This window comes from Amyelois transitella, chromosome Z (assembly GCF_032362555.1).
Source record: "Amyelois transitella isolate CPQ chromosome Z, ilAmyTran1.1, whole genome shotgun sequence".
Classification (NCBI taxonomy): domain Eukaryota; kingdom Metazoa; phylum Arthropoda; class Insecta; order Lepidoptera; family Pyralidae; genus Amyelois; species Amyelois transitella.
Window position 1 is genome coordinate 4,410,166 of NC_083535.1, and position 24,085 is coordinate 4,434,250.

The 24,085-nt window shown below is 34.1% G+C and overlaps 1 protein-coding gene across 1 annotated transcript; it reads left to right on the forward strand.

The window, feature by feature from the left end:
- Positions 1-672: 672 nt before the first annotated feature.
- Positions 673-23,872, forward strand: LOC106130537 (uncharacterized). The gene is made up of 4 exons (XM_013329392.2): positions 673-969; positions 21,483-21,650; positions 22,201-22,487; positions 22,883-23,872. Exons 1-4 carry the CDS (start codon positions 757-759, stop codon positions 23,526-23,528), a joined length of 1,314 nt encoding a protein of 437 aa, XP_013184846.1. The 5' UTR covers positions 673-756; the 3' UTR covers positions 23,529-23,872.
- The last annotated feature ends 213 nt before the right edge of the window (positions 23,873-24,085 follow it).

Consider the following 24,085-nt stretch of genomic DNA (forward strand, 5'->3'; position numbering starts at 1 on the left):
CTAATCTACTACCTAGTATAGTTAACCGACTGGTACCTACCACAGTATAATTTGAAGACCTAAAATACTTTATGCAGGACAAGATATCATGGAGTTTAATATGTGGATTTCCATGCAAAAATATTGAAATATACTTTTAGAAAAAAATATAGTATATAATCAAGATCCTATCCCGAAAATACTTAAAATGTTCTTACCTAGAAAAAAGTACCGAATTCGCATACAAGCAAGTTTTTTCATAACATGAGAGTATAAAAGTGTATAGCGCCATCTATCAATGTTTATAAGCAACATTAAGTAACTTGGTATTTTCCCATAAAGAAGAAAGCATGGTTTATGATTTTATCTTACTGCTTGCTACTAAGCCACTGAACATTTTGAATTTATACTTTTACGTACTAAATGGTATCAGACTTTTTAGTTAAGATGTCAGTACAATACAATTGTAGGAATTTTCAACTTTGTTAAAACTTTATTTTTGAGATCATTATAATGGAGACAAAATTTAATATGCAGAATTTAAATATTATTTAGTTAATTTTTAACTAGATACGTAAACGTTCAACACTTCCCTGGCCATAAGCATTTTATTTTTATCGATAAAATAAAATGCGATGTAGCTAACGATGCGAGAAGCAACAGGTGTGGTGCAATAGTCAGTGCGATAACCAACTTCGTTTGAAGCGGTCGCGCGGCACATCACAAAACGCGCGCGACAAACTTTTACGATTCGATTTGATTTTTAAATTTTAAGCGATGTTTATGCAATACGATTCTTTGCCAGCTAAGCTGGATGAAGAGTTTAGCCTTCCTGTCGAGTCGATTATGCGTTGCGAGAATTTTAAGAGCAACTTTGCTCGTCGACTCTCCAACCGATACATCATCAGGACTCCATCGATTCCAAAACAGGATAACACCTTGAAGTTGAGGCCTCAGGATGCGGCGATTATCAAAAACACTCCGGACAAAGTGAGTCTTTTTCTTTTATTAGCACGAGCGAATTTTAAAGCCTAAATGTTAACTAGTGCAGTCATAATTACAATAACTTCAATTAGGTTTAAGTAAAAGTTAACTTTAAAACGTATGATGTTAACTTTTTCTTAAACACTTTATTATGATTTTTAAATATATTATGCACCCATAATTTTCTTTTTTGTAATAGTGCCGTGTGGTTCCCGGCACTATTACAAAAAAGAATAGGACCACTCCATCTCTTTCCCATGGATGTCGTAAAAGGCGACTAAGGGATAGGCTTATAAACTTGGGATTCCTCTTTTAGGCGATGGGCTGGCAACCTGTCACTATTTGAATCTCGGTTCTATCATTAAGCCAAATAGCTGAACGTGGCCATTCAGTCTTTTCAAGACTGTTGGCTCTGTCTACCCCGCAAGGGATATAGACGTGATCATATGTATGTATGTATGTAATTTTCTTAAAATATGAAATAAAAAAAATATGATCCTTATAGCCTCCTATATCAACGGAACATTTGAATGGGCGTAAAAGGGATGCACCTACGAATGGCCTTAATAAATAGGTTATTTAAGGAATACCTAAAAATACCTTTTAAAAAGAAAAGGTCTCAGAAGACAAATTCATATTTTGGTAATTTATGAGCTGTAATAACATTATTATCGTTAGCGTGATTTCTGTTTTATTGTAGTGAAAGTGATTAATAGATGAATGATTCTGTTGAAGCAAAAATTCTTTTTACAGATTACTTACTTTAGCTATACACAGAAGTAAGTAGGTATATTTTCTATAAATCAACTACATTTGATGATATTTTGTATTCTTTTTTATGGTTTAAAACCAATCCTTACGTGTAATAAAATTAGAAATGACCGAAGTAGGTATACTTGAAAGGTATTGCCAAACTATAGTCTCCGCCTACCCCTCCGGGAAAAAGGTGTGATTTCGTGTATGTATGTATATTGCCAAAATATCGATATGGGAGATCTATTTTAGACCAACAGAAGCCAAAAATGAGATTCTTAGAATTTCTGTCGGTCTATCTTGTGGTGTGTGTTTATAACACACCAAAACTATTGTTCTGATTGTGTATTTACCTCTTTCCAATCAAATAAATATTTTACTTACTTTTACTAAAGACAATAATTTACTTTTAAGACGAATTTTGGCTTTTTTATTTTTTCTGTTGTGTAACCTAGTTACATTCATGTCAATGAAAATAATTATTTAATTATAATAAAAACAAATTTTATATTAAAAAGTATGAAGTCAGCCGGAACGTCAAAATTGCCATAAAAATATTTGACGTTATACAACCATTTAAAACCGATTATGTATAATGGCAATTATGTTTTTATTATAATGTGTTTATATCGATAGCCAATTATACAATCATGTCCGAATTCCACATGACTGTTGCTTAATATTTTGATTTTCTATTTTGGGTCACTGTATTTTTGCATACAATAACCGGTATTTGAGCCACATTTTTTTCTAAGATATGTAGGTACTAGCTGTTTCCCCCTGAATTCGTTCGCCTTAAAAGTTTATTAATTAAAAAAGCTTTGTTATTATTTTTGTACACCGATTTTTAAGTTGAACCAAGTCTTTTACATCTGAGAAAACCGCATTGAAAGTCTAGCAACAGTTTTCACGTGAGTACAAACATTTAGACTGAAATTATTAAAATCATATTTTTGGCTTCCGTTGTTCTTAAATAGATCCTCAATATCGTTTTTTTGGTAATGTCTTTCAAGTACAGTCGGTCAGTTACAATTTTATGAATTATATATGGATGTATGGATAATGACCTAATTTTACAACTTTTGTGTCAATCTTTATTTAATTTTAATATTCGTCGTAATATTTATTAATATCGTTTCAGTTTTGATTGAAAATTGGATGTTCAATTTACTACGAATTACAGTCCATTTTATCATCTGTTATTTCCGCCTTTGAAAATTAATAAATACATGTTATTAAGCCTTTAACCCGGTATTTTAAAATTTTGAAAGAGAAGAAAGGTGTAGTCGCTGCCTTCACTCTTGCGTAGGCAGAGTTCTTTCATCTTACCAGGATCCCTGCTTACTTCTTTATACTTCATTTACATACATGATTCATACTTGGTCGTCGGCTAAAAATGACACTATTGACCTGACCTTTCTCTAGAGCATCCCTATCCAATTCCAACATTTTCATTTAAACTTACATTATATGCTCGCTGTGTATAAGACATCAAGTTATAATTCTATATGCCAAGACTACCTTTATTAATCTATATGGTTCGTACGTGATTCATTGAACCCAATTTTGGTTTAGCCGCCTTCTTTATCACGCCCACTTACTTCAAGATTTGAACACACTCTTCATACTTTCTCTAGATATTGCTAAATAAATGATTGTCTATTGACACGTCTGGAGAGGAGCTCGTGGTGATCCAAGAGTGGGTAGTCATTGGTGACATCACTATTTGAAACTCTCCTTTAACTATCATAGTCCTGTGCAAACTCAAATAGTTTTCTTTTCATTAAGAGCATCGCATGCATTTATGAACTTGTATTTAAAACACAAATATCACTTAAATAATGTACGCAATTAATACATACCTACGCATAAAGTTTTATTATGAAGAATTGATGATAAGACAGTCCAATTTGCACAAAATTAGTGGTTTTCGAATGCCTGCGAGCCATTGTTAAAAGACAATTATCCTATTGTCTTACTGGTACTATCAGGGGGCTATAGTTTTTACTGCTTGTCACAATATCCCACTCAGGGACATTTCTTGGAAAATAACCTTAATGAGCCTTGAACTGGGCAACCTAAGACTGGAAAACCTAAGAAGAAGACCAGAAAGCTGATTTTTACTAAGTTTTTGTTGTTGGCAATTTGTTGGCAAAAAGAAAAATATTTAGTAACATGTGGTCGTTGATGTCTTTTTTACGTAGATTTTTTATTTCATTTTATTATTTTAAACTTCTCAGTTAGAATATATGACTTGAATAGATTTAAGAGTTTTGATAACGTTTAATTTTATTTAATAATTGACGGACTAGAGCTGGTGCATCCGGATTCGTCTGCGTGGTCTTCAGTGCTTTCTTAAAAATGTAATTTCACCTTATATGTGTGTACTTGCCGTCAAAAAAATTTGATTTTTCACTTTCAGTCATTTAAGCCTATTGTCAATTGTAACATGTTATTTTATAGTCTGAAACAGGTTTAATATTTTATTACTATGTGTGTTATATTTATTAATATTTATTCTTTATTTCATTCATAATTAGTTATTTGTAATAAAAAAAACATACATATAGTCAGGTCTATATCCCTTGCAGGGTAAACAGGGTTAACAGGGTCACGAAAACACTGAAAGACCATGTCCAGCTGCGGAAATTTAATTCATAAATTTTGTGGTTCTTTTATACTTAATTTTTTTTTAATGGTCTTATATATGCATTCATCATGATCAACTCTTTGTTATTAAGAAGTTTTCAAGCAGAGACTACCTACATCTTTCTATCACCACGATCCCTGCATAGACTTTCACAATCATCACTTTATTTATGCAAGATGGTCAGTTTATCTTATTAGTACGAATATAAACAAAAAAGATTGGAAATTCTTTATAAATGTAAGTTCTACGAATACATGCGTTATCTTCTTCAGAATTGCTAAATAAACTCACACTAAGATAGCGCATGTTGGACCAATGTATTTGATTGTATGCACCTGCTTGCAGTGTAGTTGGACAAGGTGTTACTTGATACTTAAAGTAGATGTAGGTACTTATGTTTATTGAGACATGTTATTCTGGTTGAAAAATATAATACAGAGCAGTAGATGGGATCTTGTATTTAATTTTATTTATTTAAAACTTTATTTATCCTTGTCATGTACCGAAGCCGTTTTTACGGTTGAGTGTTTAAAATGCTTATAACCTAATCGCAGGTCTTCTTTTTCATTATTACCTCATACATGTAGTCACGTCTATATCACTAACGGGGTAGATATAGCAAACAGTCTTGAAGGGCACGTCTAGCTTTTTGATGAAATAAAGAATCTAATAGTGACCAGGTTACCTTTTACCTCATATCTGTTTTTAAGATTTTTATGCTCCAGTTCCTTAATTCTTTCTACTTTGCTTAGGGAAAGTTGGGAAAGATTCACTTTAACTGGGATATTTTAAATGTATATAAGATGAAGGACTTGTTCGAATAGCACCTATTAAGTACTCTTCATATACTGGTGGCCTGCTATATTGATCAGCAATGAAAATGGAAGTAGGGTTAGAGTCATCCTAAGATTTCGTACGCTTCTTGGTTAGACTAATACCCGTATCGGAAGCGGACGCGGTTATAATGCCAGGCACGCACTCGACGAAATATAGCATGTCGGCTCGAATAAATTTTGTTTACAATTTCTTCCTGTCACGACGGATGTTATGGTACAATCACGGTTTTTACTAGACTTTAGTACCAGAGTTAAAGTTACGCTGAGGTTCCCAGCATTTCAGAGTAGAACCGTTCGTTTATACAAGTACCCTAGTACAGTTTCCATGATGGAACTACTCAATAACATCTCTTGCCCGAGGAGATCGTTCTCACTAAGGGACTAAGCACTTTTATTAAGTGCTACAAGCAGAGGTCTTTAATGTGACAGACAATGCATAATTGAATTGGGTGACGCACATTTTCCCATTTACCTACTTTTGCGCATTGGCAGAGTGAATAATAATACTATTTCTAGTGAGCATCAGCGTTTTAGTTAGTAAATTTAATTTCTGAGGCACCACGTTGTTACGAGTTGTTCCTTCCTTCCTTTTCCTATAATTGCTTCGTATACTTTAATCATATACACTTGATTGTGCTCACGAGTAACTGTTGAGAAAAAGGTTATGACAGTTATACTGAAGACTGCTCAATACCAACAATGGCGTGTCAAAGAATAGGCCCAGTGCACTACCTCTGTGAACTGTCGGCGGAAGCACCATTGTATTTAGATATGAAAGGATGATAGCACAACAATACCCATGGTCGGAGGCTGAGTATGGGACCCGATGGTACTTGCATGTCGACATTTTTTCTCTTCGATACTAATCTTGATTACACCAGGTTTCCTTGTTAGGCAAACTGCTTGTTAGGATGTCGAGATATACATTTAAATGGTTGTTATGTTTGCAGCGAGCTTTACATAATCTTTCATTCTTTTAGACGAGTTTCTGGCAATTTAGTGAATTTTGATATATAAATTATTTAGAATATGCCATACAGATGTAATTTGTCTTAACCTTTTCAGCATACATCACCGTTGGAGAAGACACACCTGTCCAAATGTGGATTTTGGTTACACATAAAGCAATAACTAAATATAAATATGTGAATTTAAACTAGACAAATTTTTAGTTAAAACGCTGTCTTAATTCTACAAACAGACAAACAAATTACACATTCAAATTGGTCTGAAAAGTCAAAGCATTTTAGCGTAGATTCTCAGCAAAATACACTTTCACATTACGTAACTTTATCCCATAACTTGTTAGATCTACACGGTTACCCAACCTAGGGTGGGAAAAGACATTTACTAGGAGGGTCAAACATACAGAAACACAGTCTTTAGTAACCATTACAGCTGTGTAGGTAAAGTGATAGCCTGTCTAAACATACATGGCTAAGGCGGCTAAAGGTGACACCTCAACCTGTTTGGGAGGTTACCAATATAGTTGAAGGATTCGTTGTAAATTGCGGAATATCTTACTTACATAAAATCAAGTCTCTTTCACAGAGGACTTAGTAAAGGCTATAGTTCCATTTACAAGGTCCCTGCTACGCAAACTTCTTCCGCTACATTCACACTTATCACTCTCTTTATACAAGCTTATCGATTAAATGTACTCCTGACCTGACGTTTCTCCAGAAGGTCTCAGATTTGATTAAGTTTTTATTCTTCTTTCTCTAGTTCTGGTTGCATCTTCACCTCTGGAGAGGAGCCTGAGGTGCGCATTCTGATCATGATCCTGGATTAGGGTCAGGTTTTTACACAAATACACCTTTTCAGGGGAACCTAACCCATATGAGTCATGGTTAGACAAACAGTTTCCAAAGTACCGTTAGGCCATCTCTATTAGCACACAAACTAATAATTGATTTGATAAAGGCTATCTAGGTTTAGTCCTTTCAGGGTACATTTCCATGAATTACCAAGATGGACACTACCACACGTACGTAGCCGTAGACTGGCGCTAGTATGTAATAAGACATCGCTGTTTGTTTTAACAAATAGCGATGTCTTTAAATGTTTTTCAAATTCTCCAACCGGCATAAAAGGTACCTGTTATAAGCATTGCATAAATAGCACAAATGTTGTCTGTATCATTTTGATGTTCGATTTATGCACGAATCGCATAGCATGCAATTACGTTGCATCAGTGCCCATTCAACATTGTGCTGGTTTCAATAGGAGGTTGTGTTTACGGTGCAAATAGCTATAGTTTACTATGTTATATGCTTAGGTAGATTGAGATCCTATTTTATTACACGGCTGCAGCCTATAGAGTTAAAATACCCAAAAATAAATATCACTTATTCAGTTAATATTCTTAAGATTTGAAGGTTCTTTAGTTTTAAGGTTAGAAGATAGTGACAGATTGTTAGCCCATCTTGTTTGATCAAAGGTTAAATCCGTACTTAATACTCATGTACTAAATGCGATAGTCTGTCTGTTATGCTTTCACAGCTTAACTACTGGAAAGATTTTGTCGAAACATATTTCGAGATCAAACGTAGTATACTTTTTTTCTTAAATTTTCCCTGGGTCAGAAATGATAAAGTTTTAAGCGATTACCACGATAGAAATAAAAAAGGAATGCCATGTCGGTTAATATTCTTTTATCTTAAAAATTAAAAGACACGTCTACTTACTTTATGTTATCGTAGTAAGGTAAGGTGTAGCAACCTTCGATATCATTTTATCTTTACGTGTGTGTTTTTAAATGTAGCGTAGCCACTTCTGAAATGATTAAATATCTGATCGATTTTTTGTACTTTTAATGATTCAAGTCATGAACTGATTTATTTAATAGTTCAAGTTAAACAGTAGTTATTTTTGAAAAAATAGGATTATTGTCTTATTATTCCTATTTTTATGGATAGAATGAACATGAGATCATGAGACCCTACATACCTCCTATGTTAGACTTGATTAATTCGCACTTAATATGCTTACTTATATTATACAATAAATGCAGACAAAGATTGTTGGTGGTATTACTCTTCTTCCTGGCGACAGTGCTGGTTGCATCATCACATCTCTGGAGAAAAGTCCGGGGTATGCATTTTACCATGAATCCTGGATTGGGTGAGTCAGGTTTTTACACGGAGCGACTCCCGTCTGACCTCCGCAACCTTTCCAGGGGAACCTTACCCGTGTTGGATCGATCATGGTTACACACAATGTTTTACCGTAAGAGCATCAATTAGTATTTAAACTAAACTATTGTTGGTGCTTTTAATACAGGGTGCTTTTGGTATAAGGCAATTTCGGTAATTTTAAAAAAACCTAGTTAAATAATATATTTAACTAGGTTTTCTAGGTAGGTAACTTTTAGGTAGGTAATTTACCTTATATAATTTATAATGAATACTCAGTAGAAACAAGGTAATTAAAGATATCATCATTTGAGTCTACGGGTTGAGCCCTGTTTAACGCCTCACTCATTCCATTGTCTTAGTTTGTCTAAACCCCGTAACGCATGAACTCCGACCGCCAGTCACTGACCCATTCCTTGTACAGTCTGCTGTACATCGATCTGCTCAATTTATTGCAAAATAACAACTATTACCTGGACCTAAAGATCGCTGGATAACTTAGTTCTTGTACGTCGATGAATAATAATACATTGTCGTAACTAAACTTTGTAACCGTTAAGCGAATTAATGGCATCAGGGCTGTGACTTGTAAATAACATTGTTTAATATATTTTATTTTTGAAATATTTTGTTCTATCTCAACTATTAGTTGGTTTTCCTCTTTAAGGCTTTTATTCCTAGTAGGTACAAAAAATTAATAATCGTAAAATAAGCTGTACCCGCGAGATTTATCGTATACTTTTACTACAGACGATCAAAGCTGGATATAAGTTTAGTGGTAGAGACTTTTGCGAAGGTAACAAGCTCATCGGCAAACAGAGTAATTTGAAATTCGTAAACTTTCCCTTGATTGGCTTTTAAAATCTGCGCGAGAAGAGAAGCAGCTTATCTGACACCCACAATGTTTTCTTTTACTACCAGTAAAAATTAAATCAATGTATGTTGAATAAAGCAAACAAAATTTTGTGTAAAATTTTTACCAACAATTTTAGGACAACCCTGCCCCACTTAGTATGTGAGATGGATGCGCCCACACCCCAACGGTAAATGGCATTGTCCGATCAAATAACCTTTGATAAGCTTGCAAAATTTTATAGTGAACCAAAAAACGCAAGGATAATTAAGTGTATTGAGTGTATGTATCACACGTCCCCTGTAATAACACATTTTTATTGTATATTTATTTCAGTTTATTTAAAGAAATATTTTTGTAGGTCTATTATTAGTAAGTACGAGTAATTATTCACTTACTAAGTTGTGGTTGCCTAAAAGAGATTGCAAAATATGATAAGGCCGCCTTTAGTACATCACATTAGCTAATTATAAGTTTAGGATACGTTATTTTTGTAAAACATTATGTGACATAAATGGTATACTATCTATGTCTATAATTAACTGGTAATCCTCAGGATTAATGAGTAATATCATATATATCTTATTACAAATTTTAGCTTAAATCTGAGACTATGTAATCTCAAAATGTAATGGAAAATTTTCACTTTTACTCAGTCCGCTTTCCTTTATTAAACCTGTGTCAATAAAATAATTAGTTAGTGATTAGACAAAATTACAATCATGTAATGATTTGATCAACTTGCAGTTTGCCAAGTAAATTTAATTCAACTTTTTTCCAGTCTCTTAACAAGTACTTGTATCATTCAAAAGTTGCCAGTCGGTACATAGAATAGAATAATAATAAAGATGCGCCCTAGATACTTAATCTGAGAGTGCGTCGCGCCACCCCGAGCTGTCAGCGACCTCTACCGGATCTTATAAATGTACCACTCTCATACATGTAGAAGAAATAGTTCCTTAAAACAGGTATTTGAGTTCTATTTGACTTTTCTTATCAATTTTTAAGCCCTATCTCATTTGATACCGGCTGTACTTAACTGCCTTTTTAATTGTTATTTTTTTGTTTTTATGCTATGCTAGAATCGGGATGACTTTATTAATATCTATCCCAGTTTGGTAACAAGCAATCAACGTATTATTTTTTTTACTAAATATTTATTCAGTACGAAGGATATGAAATACGCTGTATTAAGAGAATTCGTTTATTTTTACTATTGCATTTTTGTATGCATTGTGCGCATATTATAATACTGATAGGACACGCGGCTCCTCAAATTACATTATTTGCTTTACAGCACTAGAAATCTTAACAAAGGCTAGGGTACATTAATATTATAAGGTTATGGAAAGAAATACTGATCTGCTTTGAGAATCGTTATGCCTCTGAATTTAATGTTAGTATTATCTCTATACATTTATTTAATATGTGGTTTACATTATCGTACTTACCCTTTGAAACGGCTGCGTTGACATTTGCGTAGTTTTTATTGAGTGTGCACCCTACTTTACCCGGGCGTGTGAAACAAGCGTGTTACTAGTTTTTAATTTCATACTCCGATGATCAAGGTCATTGGCCAGAATTACGTCATTTGTAGAAGACTGATCTAAAATAACTACCCTACACTTATGTTATTTTTGATCTAGCTGACCTTTATATTTAAGAATGTTTTCATTGTCTCGCCCATTTTCCGTTATCTTCCAAGAGAATGAGCCGTGCGTCCTCCTATTTCTATAATAAAAATAAGGGGGGAAATTACTTACATAGGGGTTAAGACATTACCACCGTCGTAGACTAAGTCGTTCTAGTTCGCTGATTGGTGAGTAATGTACGCCTTTTTGAATGACGTGGCTTCAAGAGTTGAAGTCTTTACCCGATAAAACAGACACGATTTTTTACTTTAGCCAACAGTGCGTGAACTAATTTATTTCTGTAAGAATTCGCCCATTTTTGTGTTCACCAGGCGTTATGGAGGGGCGTATGTCTCCAACTAACAATACAAATTACTGGGAATATTTTATGCTACCTCGATTTAAAATTGTACGTATCACGCACCCCATTGCATCTTACCACAGCACAGCCGTTGTAATAAAAATAAATACGAAATAGGTATTACAGGATGAAGAAAAAAGAGGACATATTAAAATAGCTGGAAATAACGTCATTTATCATCAAAATCGGCTCAGCGGTTTAGCCGTGAAAACACATCAGACAATGGACGCCTGAATACGTATATAATTTTTATTTAATTCTAAGATTTCTTTGCAATTATTACAATTTTGTGCGTATGCTCAATGTGATGGTATTCATAATAATTGGACAAATTATGGCACAATATTTGTTGTTTACAAATATTGTCGCGTTACCTAATTGTCGGCGTCGATGTGTTACCCGTATTGTTTATAAATATTTTTAAATGTGAATAATACTTGTTTGTAAATTATCGTTGAAATAAACAATTTAATTACTTATATTTACTATTAATACCATAAGTTTTCGGCGAGGTACCTAAAAATAGAATCGATCGAAATGTAGCAGTGAGCATCGTATGAGGAACGAGGAACTACTCCTCCTCTTTGCGTTGTTATCCTCATGGCTGATGGTCAAGATCCTTATTTAAAATAATTTTCAAATTTCATCAGCAAAAGAAAACATTATTTTTTATACGTATCCTGTTAGAGATAAATAGGATAGCTAGAGCTAACAATCACAGGATTCGAAGGCCCATTTTAGTTTGATATACATATATATAATCACGTCTATATCCCTTGTGGGGTAGACAGAACCAGCAGTCTTGAAAGACTGAAAGGCCACGTTCAGCTTAAAGTAGCTGAATGGCTTAATGATAGAATTGAGATTCAAATAGTGACAAGTTGGTAGACCATCGCCTTCAAGAAGAATCCCAAGTTTATTAGCCTTTCCCTTTGTCGCCTTTTACGACATCCATGCGTAAGATGTGGAGTGGTCCTATTCTTAAGTGCTAGGAAACTCACGGTACCAATACATAGGTTTTTATAACAGGTATAGAGACCAATTACGTTAGGCAAAGTAAGTTTAAGATGAAATACTTATTAGCGTCGATCTAATTAAAAAGAAAGTTCCATACGGTTAGATAAGAAGTCATTCCCGTGAGAATTTGCACACAAAAGGCGGTATTTCCATTATAAAGTAGGTACAGTTCATGACATGAATATGTCACAGAACAGTTATAGATCCAGCGTGTATTTATTCCCTCAAAGCGTTGGTTACTAAGTATTTGCCGAGTAAGCGAAGTAAAATTATAATAAAGCAAAATTATTAAAAAATAATAATATACTTTGTTACACAGTCCCGGAAAAAAGATAGCTAAAGACTTTCCTAAACCGACAACCTTCGATGAAAAGAGTGATGACTGTGGAATAATGTGGATGAAAAGAAAAAAGTATGCGATCTTGGAAAGTGGTAAAATGTGTCTGCCTACCCTTACGGGGAAGGCGTAAGATTTTATGTGTGTTTGATACATCATACCACGTTTATTTCATTTAAAATCTTAATCGAATTCTGAAGAGCGCTGTCCTGACCCATACACTTAGTTTAATACATTTGAAGATGATAATTTATAATTTACTAGCGACCCGCCCCGGCTTCGCACGGGTGCAAAATTATAAATGTTATTATACATAAAAACCTTCCTCTTGAATCACTCTACCTGTTACAAAAAACCGCATCAAAATCCGTTGCGAAATTTTAAAGATTTAAGCATACAGACAAACAGACTAAAATAGTGACTTTGTTTTATACTATGTAGTGAAATGGACGTTAATATACATACATATATGCGATTTCAACAGAAAAAGGATTTAGACATTATACGCAATAACGGAAATCTTACATACCTCTTACCATCTCAATTTGCTGTTTGGAATCTTAGACGTAATTCCAACATATTTAGCAACATAACTTGACTATTTATCATAAACACACGAACATACATTCACTTCTTTAGAGATCTGGAGTACGAAGAAAAGAATAGAGTCCATTACTGGAGAATTTAATACATTTTAACCGACGTCAAAAAAGAGGTTCTGTATAATTAGTTCCGTGTGCCTGTTCGTGAGTATTAAGATTGTAATTGTATATAAGAGACTTAGTATTTTTATAATATTGTTTACCAAGGTTGTACTATATGTAGTTATTAACGCATATTCCTTAGGATGATGCCTTAGACTGTATGGACGAGAAAGCACACAGATTGTACTAGTTTCAAAGTTCAAGAAATGTGTTATCGATATGAGATGTCTTTATTTCTCCATCATGAAGACCGGTGCCTAGAAGATACATTCATATAATAACGTCTTTATCCCTAAATGGGTAGCCAGAGCCAGCAGTCTAGAAAAGACTGAGAGACCATCTTCAGCTGTATGGCTTGATGATGGAATTCAGATTCAAATAGTGAGACGTTACTGTGTCATCGCCTAAAAGAAAAATCTGATGATGACCAATAAGAAAAAAGCTTCATCACTAGCATAAGTGGGTCATGTTTAACATAAAAATGCATAGTTTTACTGACACATTAATCGTGGCAACTCATCATTGCGCCAGCGGAAGCTGCGTATGCGTTTTAACCCAGATTTTATCGTATTTTTTAACATCAAAATGTTTCTGTTAAAATAAAAGCTTGAATACCGAATAGCATCTCTTGTTTAAACTATTTTTATTAATACGATAATAGCATTGTATTTTTAAAAGCTGCGAAGCGTAATTACTTGATTGTTTTAGTTATTTTACACGAGTAATGTTGGCAACAATGCAATATTTCGAAACTAAACTTGATAAAAATATAATCGAGTAAAATAAAGTACTACTTATCGTTAGAGAATTTGTGTTAAATCTGTTGTATAAGCTTTTCTTCCATAAAGTTACGTCCTAATCCATTCAGATTAATTTGCGACAAAAATTAACAAATTTAACTGTCGCATATTAAATATTGGTAAGTAAGTATAGCGCAAAGAATGCGGATTCTTTCGTCGACTTTTCCCATTGCACAATATTATTGGTTTCTAACCATTGGATCAATCATATTTGGATTGCGTCGTAATGCCCGGGACACGACACCGGATTGGTCGGCGCGCGTGATCAGAATGTTATGAAGACGAAGGAGGATGTATGGTGTTACCCTTGGTCATTTTATTTTAAAATATCAACCTGCACAATTTTGTAACGGTTCAATGAATACACCTTTTTGCTAATATAAAAACTATTCCACGCGAACGAAGTTGCGGGCGACATATTGTCTAAAATGCAGTTGTTGGCGTATAGTGATTAAAATACAGCATGTGCAAGAATTAGCTTCGTTCTCGTTCAGATTTTAAAAGTCAATCATGTATTGGGTTTCTTCTATCAGACGATGATGGACTAACAAACTATAACTAAGTTTCTAATTGTGGACAAAATCCAAGTGGACAATTATTATAGCTGCTAGCTTGTACCCGCGACATCACTTGTATTTAGTCTTATTCTATCGAAATACGACTTCTCTACACATGTAAGAGAATACCACTACCTTTTTCGGAAATGAACGTAATAGGTACTTTGGTTTACTAAAACCTTTCCTTGGTTTGTATCTGTACCTACCTATGTAATTAAATGCTTTTTCGCCTTTATAAATTTGAACTGGAATAAAACTAAACATTTCGCTGAGAAATTTTTGGGTTAAACACCTTTAATTCGCAGAAGCAGTACTAAAAACGTTCACAAATAGCAAAGTTGTTCCAAATCATTCACTTTCCTAAATTAATCCGTTTGTTTACAATGAAAACAGTTACTGCTGAACGTTCCACTATGCAACCACGGATGGCCTACAGAGAATTATCGCCTTTAATACTGTCAATATAAGTGTGACAATTGAATGGTGTTGCGTTGGTTTAATCCGCTGCGTGCTCTTAGGTTTACCTGGGTGAAGACTTTTTAGTGTATTTTTTCAATTCGAATTAATTCTACTTAGGCTGAGATGATCTCGGCGATGAAATCAATTTTTTTCATCCACTTCTAATGTTTCACATCATCTCTAATGTACTTTTGTCTTCAACATTTTCGACTTAATGCACAAGAATAGTGTTGGGTAAAACTAGTAAAAAGAAACAATTTTATAATAAAAATTAAAAATAAACACTTTTTCGAAAATTAAACGAGTACGCTATGTACACCCGTGGCACATAGTGGAATAAATCAATGCGTTAGACGTATAGCATGGCATGTTTGGTAGAGGACAATGCCTTTTGTTGGCGATCTGTAATAATTCCGAATCAGTTAATGATCACGCAACTGTGCGTATGTTATGTGAACGTAGGATGTAATAGTGGATATACTGGAATATTATTTAAATTGCAGATGGTTCTAATAAAATACTCCAATCCAGTGGGAATTCAAAATAAAATTTGGTTCTGGTCAAGATGATAGGTAATCTATATCTATGTACGGTCGCGTTCATAATTGCAATCATAGTTCGCAAAACTTTATAGCTTGCACCGCTGCTATCACTCACACATTCACACAAATAACACAATAAACAACAAGTTGGGTAACCCGCCATCAAGAAGAGGGTAGTGAAAAAAAAAGTCGTCCGCTAATCAACACAGCGACACGCCACACAGCGGAGATCCATGGTGAAACAGTACGAAAATAATGGCTTCATGCCGACCAGAATATTTGCGGAACAGCTCGACACATCAGTTTACTACGGTTACTGTTTTATGTTTGCACCGTGAGGGACTACACCACAGACAGCCAGCAAGAAAGCCGTATTTATCAGAAATAAATAAGCAAAAACGTTTAGAATTTGCTCGGCAGTATTTGGATTTTGACTGGAAAAAAGCGATATTTACGGACGAAAAGTTCGTTTATTTTCTGTCATCACAACACGGTAGACTTCATTTATTTATGGCGAAGAAATGCAACTCGGTATAAAGAAAAAAATATTGTGCCAAATATGGAGTCTGGACACATCGCTGTAAATATGTGGGGCTGGATGAGTGCTGCTGGACCTGGGGAACAGGTGTGGATAGCAGGACGCGCTACAGCTGCTCATTATGTGCAAGTGCTGCAAGAAACCATGTTACCAACTGTGCGGTGTATTTATCCGATTGATGATATGCCAACAATGTCATTTGTGCAAGACAACTGCCCTGTGCATCGAGTCCATATAGTGCGTGAAAGGTTCTGCCAATTTATATTAAAAGTACTAATTACTTAGATAGTATTTTAAGGACAGCTTCAATATCTTTTCTTTATGAAAACGAATAATTAAGCTGTAACCTTAATAACAGGAGATAAGTGGATGATACAATTAGTGTAATAAACTATATATGTATAGCTTTATATAATCATCAATATGTAAATAAAAACTGTTTCAATAAAATTTACTAATTTTAATTATTGAATGTTTTATTTTGCTCCCTCTTGTTTAATATATCTTGCTGATTTCCGTGTTTGAAAACACGGGTATTGTAATTCTTAGATATCAGTTAGTTGGTTAGTCAGTCAGTTACTTAGTTCAAATGGCACCTTGAAACATTAAAAAATTGTCAATAACACTAAAATAGACAAAAAAATCCTTGAATAACTTCGGAATCCAAGTAAAGCTAGTAACTAGAACAAGCGAGTGTGAGCAAGCGAGATTATCTAATATATCTTAGATCTCACTTGCTCACACGAAGTAATAAAATTGCTACCCAATAACTTTCAAAGGAACCACTACCTATGTTAGGGTCGAGTGCAGACAAACTTTCAACCTTATTAAAATGACATAAGTCTGGCAGTCGCAGGCTTCCCTCTATAGGCAAATCTTATGCAAATAATGAGAGACGACGATATTTCGATCGACAATTATCGGGCCTAGTTCGGCCATCGTTGATTACCGTCTCTTTCTGTTTTGTTATGTTATATGTCATAGAATAATAAACTCTTTTACTTAGTAATCATTGGTATTAAAGACCGTATTCATTTGAAGGAATATTTATTCTTTTAAATATGCATGTGTGTGTGTATCTAGTGGAACCACAGTGCACGCTATTTTAACCCGTAAGAATTTTAAAACTATGACTGCAGATATGAACGCGATCGTACATACTTGATTATTCGTCAATCTTTTCATGCTAACTCGTGGATTCAGAGTATTGATCTGACAATCAGATATTATCAATTCAAACGACATATTTAGAATAAACAATAATTAATATATTTGTTATTTTTGAACAATAATAAAACTTCAGTTGCCGCTTTCCCAGAAAATGTTTTGAAAGTCGAGAAAACATTTACTTGAATAAAAATTAAATAATGTTGTTTTTAAAAGAGAGGGTAATTTTTATTCAAGTAAATGTTTTTAATGCTTAATATACTAATATTTGTATATTAAGCATTAAAAAGATCATAAATCATTGTAAAAATTAAGAGGTTTTTTGTTGAAAAATAACCTGTTCCACCCATGCTTATTGATATGATTGTACGCGTAACTATGGATACAAGACAAAGGCACTTGTCGGGGCTGCAGGGTAGGGCTATTAATGCTTCCGCAGGATGGCGGAGTCACGCTCCGTCGACTATGCATGACGGTTTAGTTTACCTCACTGCCTACCCGACCAATTTCAAACGCCAACCCAAAAACTCGCCGTTCAACCAACACAACAGTTTTACAATTCGCCGCGTTTTTTCAGACTTACGCAATCAGTGAAATGATACCTTATGGGCGTAATTTCTATTATTAACCGATATGTCGGTAACAGAAGATGGGTGGCCTTGATCGGCGGTTCCGAGCTGCTGGCCCGACACCTGATAGTGGAACCTGATGCCTGATACGTCTCGATGCTTGTAGAACTTAGAAATTGTGGCGAAACGTGCACTCCGTATCTGTATTGCTCTCTTGTGACCTACTTACTGCTTTTTAACCGGATACTATCTATTCTTCTCTTTTTCATCTTTGCGTATTATCAGTTCTCGACCGTTTTCTGACATTTTCTCTTTCTTCCGAATGGTTTTCAGCGTAGGTACTAAGTTTTGGGTAAAATTGATAGCTTCCATGATGTAACTTGTCTTCTTTCTGTCCTTTACTACTTATTTCGTTAATATTTATATTTGATACATTTTTGTTGTTTTGGCATCCATATTTCATGTTTATTCAAAACTCAACAGTATTCAATATGTATATAGCTATTACAGAACGACTTTGATTAGAAATTCATCGCACGGGGTAGACACGGCGGGCCCCACGCTCGTTGCCTCCATACACGACTCACGATTTGTATTTATAGGTTTTATTAGGTAACAGTCGTCAATGATATTATCTATACACGAATGTCTGTTTGTTCCCCTGTACGCTGAACCTTACCGTTCGTTCCAATTGATTCTGAATATTTTATAGACTCATACGACGAATATTCCAGTCTATAGCATCCATCTATAGATTCTTTTTGACCTCACAAATCAACTCTGCAAAATTTTACAATATATGCTAAATGATATAAAATACAAGCTCATGAAGTTTAATAAAATTGAATTTTTTAAACCCGTCTTTCAAGCTGTCAGCAGTATCTCGACAGTAGGCCAAGGTCTATTGATGAAGAATAAAAAGGGACATGATTCTGAGTAACTGAGGACATGAGCTGAGAGCTGGAATAATAAATTCCTTTTTTTATTTCACTTGAATTGTAACTTTTTAACTAAAGTTTTCGGGTAAAAGTTTGTTTGTACGCTATGCACCATTTCTTTTTTTCATGATTTGATAGGTTGTCGATCGCAAAAGTTGCGGTGTGAAGTTAATCTATTATACATACCTATAGGATATCACGACACTGTCGGCAAAAGAAGTACCTAGCTAGGTTTAGACTTGAAATAGCATTGCTTTTTAAGGCGATGGACAAGCAACTGGTGTATGAATATCTGAGTTTCTGAATCTGATTATTTAGATATCTCACATACTCGTATAGATATAAACCTTCCTCAGAAAACCCTCTTCCAACATTTTAAATAGGTACAAAATCCGTCCACAACTTTCCGAAATTAGCACATACTTACATACAGACAGAGAAATTATAAACAGCTTGAGAAATAAAAGTCTGTATCTGATGTAATGCATATATTTTATATGATTAAAAACGGAATAAAACCGTTCTTGTCAAGCTGCTGTTAAATTGCTATAATTACAGCGATAACCCATTACGAGTAACTGGCGCAGTATATTTTCACAAAGCGGTTGGTGATCCCAATGGCGTAGTGTTTACGCACTCAGAGTCCTGAGTTCGGCGTCTGAAAACTTACTGTACTTTGTTTTCACATTTTCATACACTCCATTCATACTCGTACATACGAGTATGAATGTACGTGTATTTATTAACGAGTATTTCCCTATTATTTATTTTTAATGACAACGAATAAATTTAAAACTACTATTCGATGATTTCGGTGTACAGACAAGCTCTGCATAGTGCCTAGGGTGCGAAAATCTACTCAAAAGCTAGTATAAATATAATATATAATCACACTCGGAAGGAAAACTTTTTTCACATTTAATTCTGTGGTGACTTCTTTCACAATTAATTCTGTGGTTCTGGCTTTTGTACTTAAATACTGTACCATGATTATTTTGAGGCACAGTGTTGTCTTGTGTCATATATATAAATGAAGGTAATTGACATATTTTCACACTCAGCATTATCTGACCAATTAATTTAGCAGACGTTTATATTAAACTGGGTGTTATGAATGTGAATAAAGGGTCAAAAATATATGAAGGAAAGTTGAATGATTTATTAGTCCCCGATAAATACGCCAACACCCGAATCTCAGTAGGAGTACAAACAGTTAATTGCAATAACAATAACGAACCAAGGCTTAAATATGTCAAAGATAACGGGTGTAATGCATAGAGGTCAACGAGTGTGCGCAAAACCGTGGGATTCACGTTGTCAATCAATTTATATGTTCTTATAATGTCTCTAGTGGAGCGACCGCTATATTTTTTCTGTAACATACGATTGTGTAAGACTCTCACAGAGTTCAAAGTCATATTGTGTGGTGTACAATGCTCGTTACAAGATAAAATGATAGCTTTTTCTTTAGCATCAATCGCTAATGTTGGTGTAATTAATTTAATTGGGTTTTTACGTCAATGCTTATTGTGGTTTTGATAATAGTTGATAGAATTTTTATTACAATTGATTATAATTACTTTCAATATAAATACAATAATCTCATTTATATATAAAAAAGATGAAAGAACGATGACGACCGACGATCATATACATGATATTTTAAAATACGGGGTTTAATCAAGTTTAGTTTATGATATGGCTCAAAATGGACCCATATAATGTTATTACATTTTGATTCATACCGCGTGTAGATTAATTACATATTTTCCCCTGGACAATTGTGCTAGTGCACGCCACTGGCCTCAAATTTTCATTGCAAGATGAGAACATAGAAGACAAATACTAGTGTCCAAGCTTCTTGTATACAAAAAAACAGTGAGAGGAGAAATTCAGCATTGAATGAATAAATAAGTTAAGGTAAATAAAATAAGTTACGGTTACTTAATTCATATAAAAATCAAAGAATGTGAACATATACGAATATCCGATTTGTTTCTCTGTGATTTTTTTATTTCAATGTGTTTTTAAACAATTACATCATCTTACATGTAGTAGTATGTAAGTACACATTAGAATAGATGATGGAATGTAAGATTGATTATGGACTTATGTACAAGTGATATTTATTGTTGGACATAAAGATCAAGAAAATTTCTTGATCAATCTGCTACTATTTTATAAGTCGTAGTCTCTTTGTTTATATTTACTCCTCAGTGATCAAACATTTCGTTTCTCTTATTCACTGCGTATCCCACGGTTAGCTCATTTCGAGTAACAAAACTACAATTTGGTCATTTTTTGTCAACATTCACTACCGTCTTCAATTGGAATGTAATGATCATTTACAGTTAGACTACCGACTGAGACTAACTCGTTTTTGACACCATTTCACTAGGTCAGTCTAAAAATAATTTTGAACTTTTTTATGGTTTTCAAAAATGCTGAACAGAAATAAGACAATAAGTATTACGTAAACTTGAAATTTGCTCTTTGTACACGTAGGAATTTTAGGAAATCTGCTCATAGGAGAAATAACTGAAATCTCTTTCAAAACTCTTAATAACATACATCCCAAAATTTTATTTTCTTTTCGCCCAGCAGTGTTAGAAATGTGCTGCCTGTCAGTTAGTCTTTAATCAAACAGTTTTCAATGATGTTTATTTGTTACAGGCTCCAGAAAGAATTGAGCAATGTACTCAACTTTCCAAAAGCAGTGTTACGGAGCAGAATGGAGAGGGTGTCAAGCCTCCAGACAAGAAAACGACCTCGGACATACGACGGACGGAAGTCACCGCTCTCAATATGGAGGTGGAGACCTTACGGTGGCAATTAGCACAGGTATTTTTTAGCCAAAAACAGCTTAATTGGGTTATATAATTGTTCAAAGTACAACAACAGAGATTTTCTTCGAAAGATTCAATAAACTCATTTCAAGAGATTTAGACCTGTGGATTCTTTTGTAGTTGCCCCACATATATGCACTCATCAGGTTCGCTGTTGTTGTCGCTAGAAGACAGATTTTATTATTTTTAGATATATATTTATTCTATAATCAGGGGGTGGTGCTGAATAAACTTAAAATTCTATACCTTCTGACTGTGAAACAACCCCCTGGAAATAGTTACCTAAAGTGCACTTTTAAGTACATAGCTATGCGAACTTTAACTTTTATACTGTACCATGAATATACTGGCATTGCGAATTGGCAATTTTTAATTCTTTAGCGAAGCGAAAATTCAGCTGCTTATTTTTATCTTATGTGTATGTAAATACTTTTCTGAATTTTAAGTCTTTGTTTTTATAAATTCAGTTTTAATGAAGTACTAAGCAGAGAAATGCTATTTTGCTCTGAAGCAATGAAATGCAACTTTACGTATGTTCTTTTCAGACTGAAGCAAATCGGCAGATGCATATAGGTCTACTGAAACAAATTGTTACTTTTCTGCATAGCGTGAAAGACCACATTGAGTGCCAGAAAACTGAAAGTCCAAAAAAGGAAATTCACAGCAGAATTTTGCCGCAATCATTCAACATTGCAGACTTGCCTCGTTCCAAGTCTGCTTTACATGTCAACAAAAATCTTGACTTTACTACTCCACCGAGAAAGATAAGCACAAAGAAGATTAGCAAGTCTATCAGTAATGTCGACGGTTTTAAAGACTGCCAAGGTTTATGGTAAGTACGTACTCAATAATCAAGGTAGTGGCTGTCTGACTTCAAGGTGCGTTGGGGAACATAGCATAAATTTGAATGTTTCGAAGAATGAAAAATAAGGGTCACCATTGAATGATTTACAGATGAGAATTGAATAATCAATAAAGATGTCCGATGTCACAAATGAATATCTAGATATTATTAACTGAAGATCGTAGTAATCAACATTGTTACTGATTAAAAATATATTTTCAGCTAGAAAAAAAAAGAGTAGCCTTGAAACCCTTGAATACAACATTTATAAAAAAGACATTATTGTTGTAAAAATGTAGATTGTTATCATAGTCTTTTAGATATGGAAAGTTTAACTTGTCCACTATAACAGTTAAAATCTTATCGTAGGCATTTCGTTTCAGGAACCAATCGAAGTTGTCACTCATGTCAGAGATGGAATCTTCGCAGAAAATATCTCAGGAGATGTCAAGACTGATAACTCTTGCCAATACTGTACTGAGCACCAAACTGCCCGATCTCGCCTGCACTTGTAATAACAATAATTCTAGTGAACTTAATAGTTTAACATCCATTAATTTAGATAAAGATCTGTCACGCAAGCCGTCTAATTCATATTTAAATCTCATTGAGGAAGACCCGACGAATGCTTTCATTTTAAACACTATATGCGATAGCGAAGATACATCCGATTGCATAACCAATAAATTTATAGACCTAAAAAATGACCCTTCTTCTTTTGATTTGGAAAACGACTTTTCCATTCTCAAACTTAACGACAAGGAACGACACGAATCTTTCAATGTATCAAAGAATGAGTCAGAATCGCTTAAAAAAGCGCCAAATATTTCTAATTTCATTGAAGATGAAAGTGGATTTTCTTCAATGAGCTCATTCCAAGACATTGGGATACCTATAATAAACATAATACCACCATCGCCATGTCGAGAAGTATATATAGAAGGAATGTCCGATATTTTGGATTCGGAAAAGTGGAAGACCAATACTTTGGAGTTGGAGAAGCAAACGATGAAAGTGTTTTGGGTATAATAAATTAACGTACAAAATATAAAGTCTTGTAAGGGTGCCGTATCTCATAATAAGTCATGGTCTCTTGTGACCTATTAAATATGATTGGTTAATTTACTACAGCTAATTTTGTTAATTTCCCTCATTTAATTGCCTTAAAGTAAGATGATTAACTTTGTATTACATTTTTCTATTTTTATTGATTTAAAATAAAATTTGGAGTCACTTTGATTGTTGTTTTATTTGAAATCGTACAAAAGCCTTGGACTCTCTGTGACAATTCGACACGAGGAGAAAATCTCGACCATGACAATTTATGGTTGCAGAAAGTGTTTTATCGATTTCTATAGGCGCGATCAATTGTTGACTTGATGAATATAAGTAAAAACTTGTATTGATCAAGTAACACACTAATTGGGTTACATTATTATTACTTTTTGATGATAAAGGACTACACTGTATGAAGGTAGGTTTATTTTAAATATTAATACTTATGTCTTGGATTGGATTATTTATGCTTAATTTAGATTTAAAAAATTTAATTTTAGCCTTAGGCTAAATTATTATATTCTTCTTAA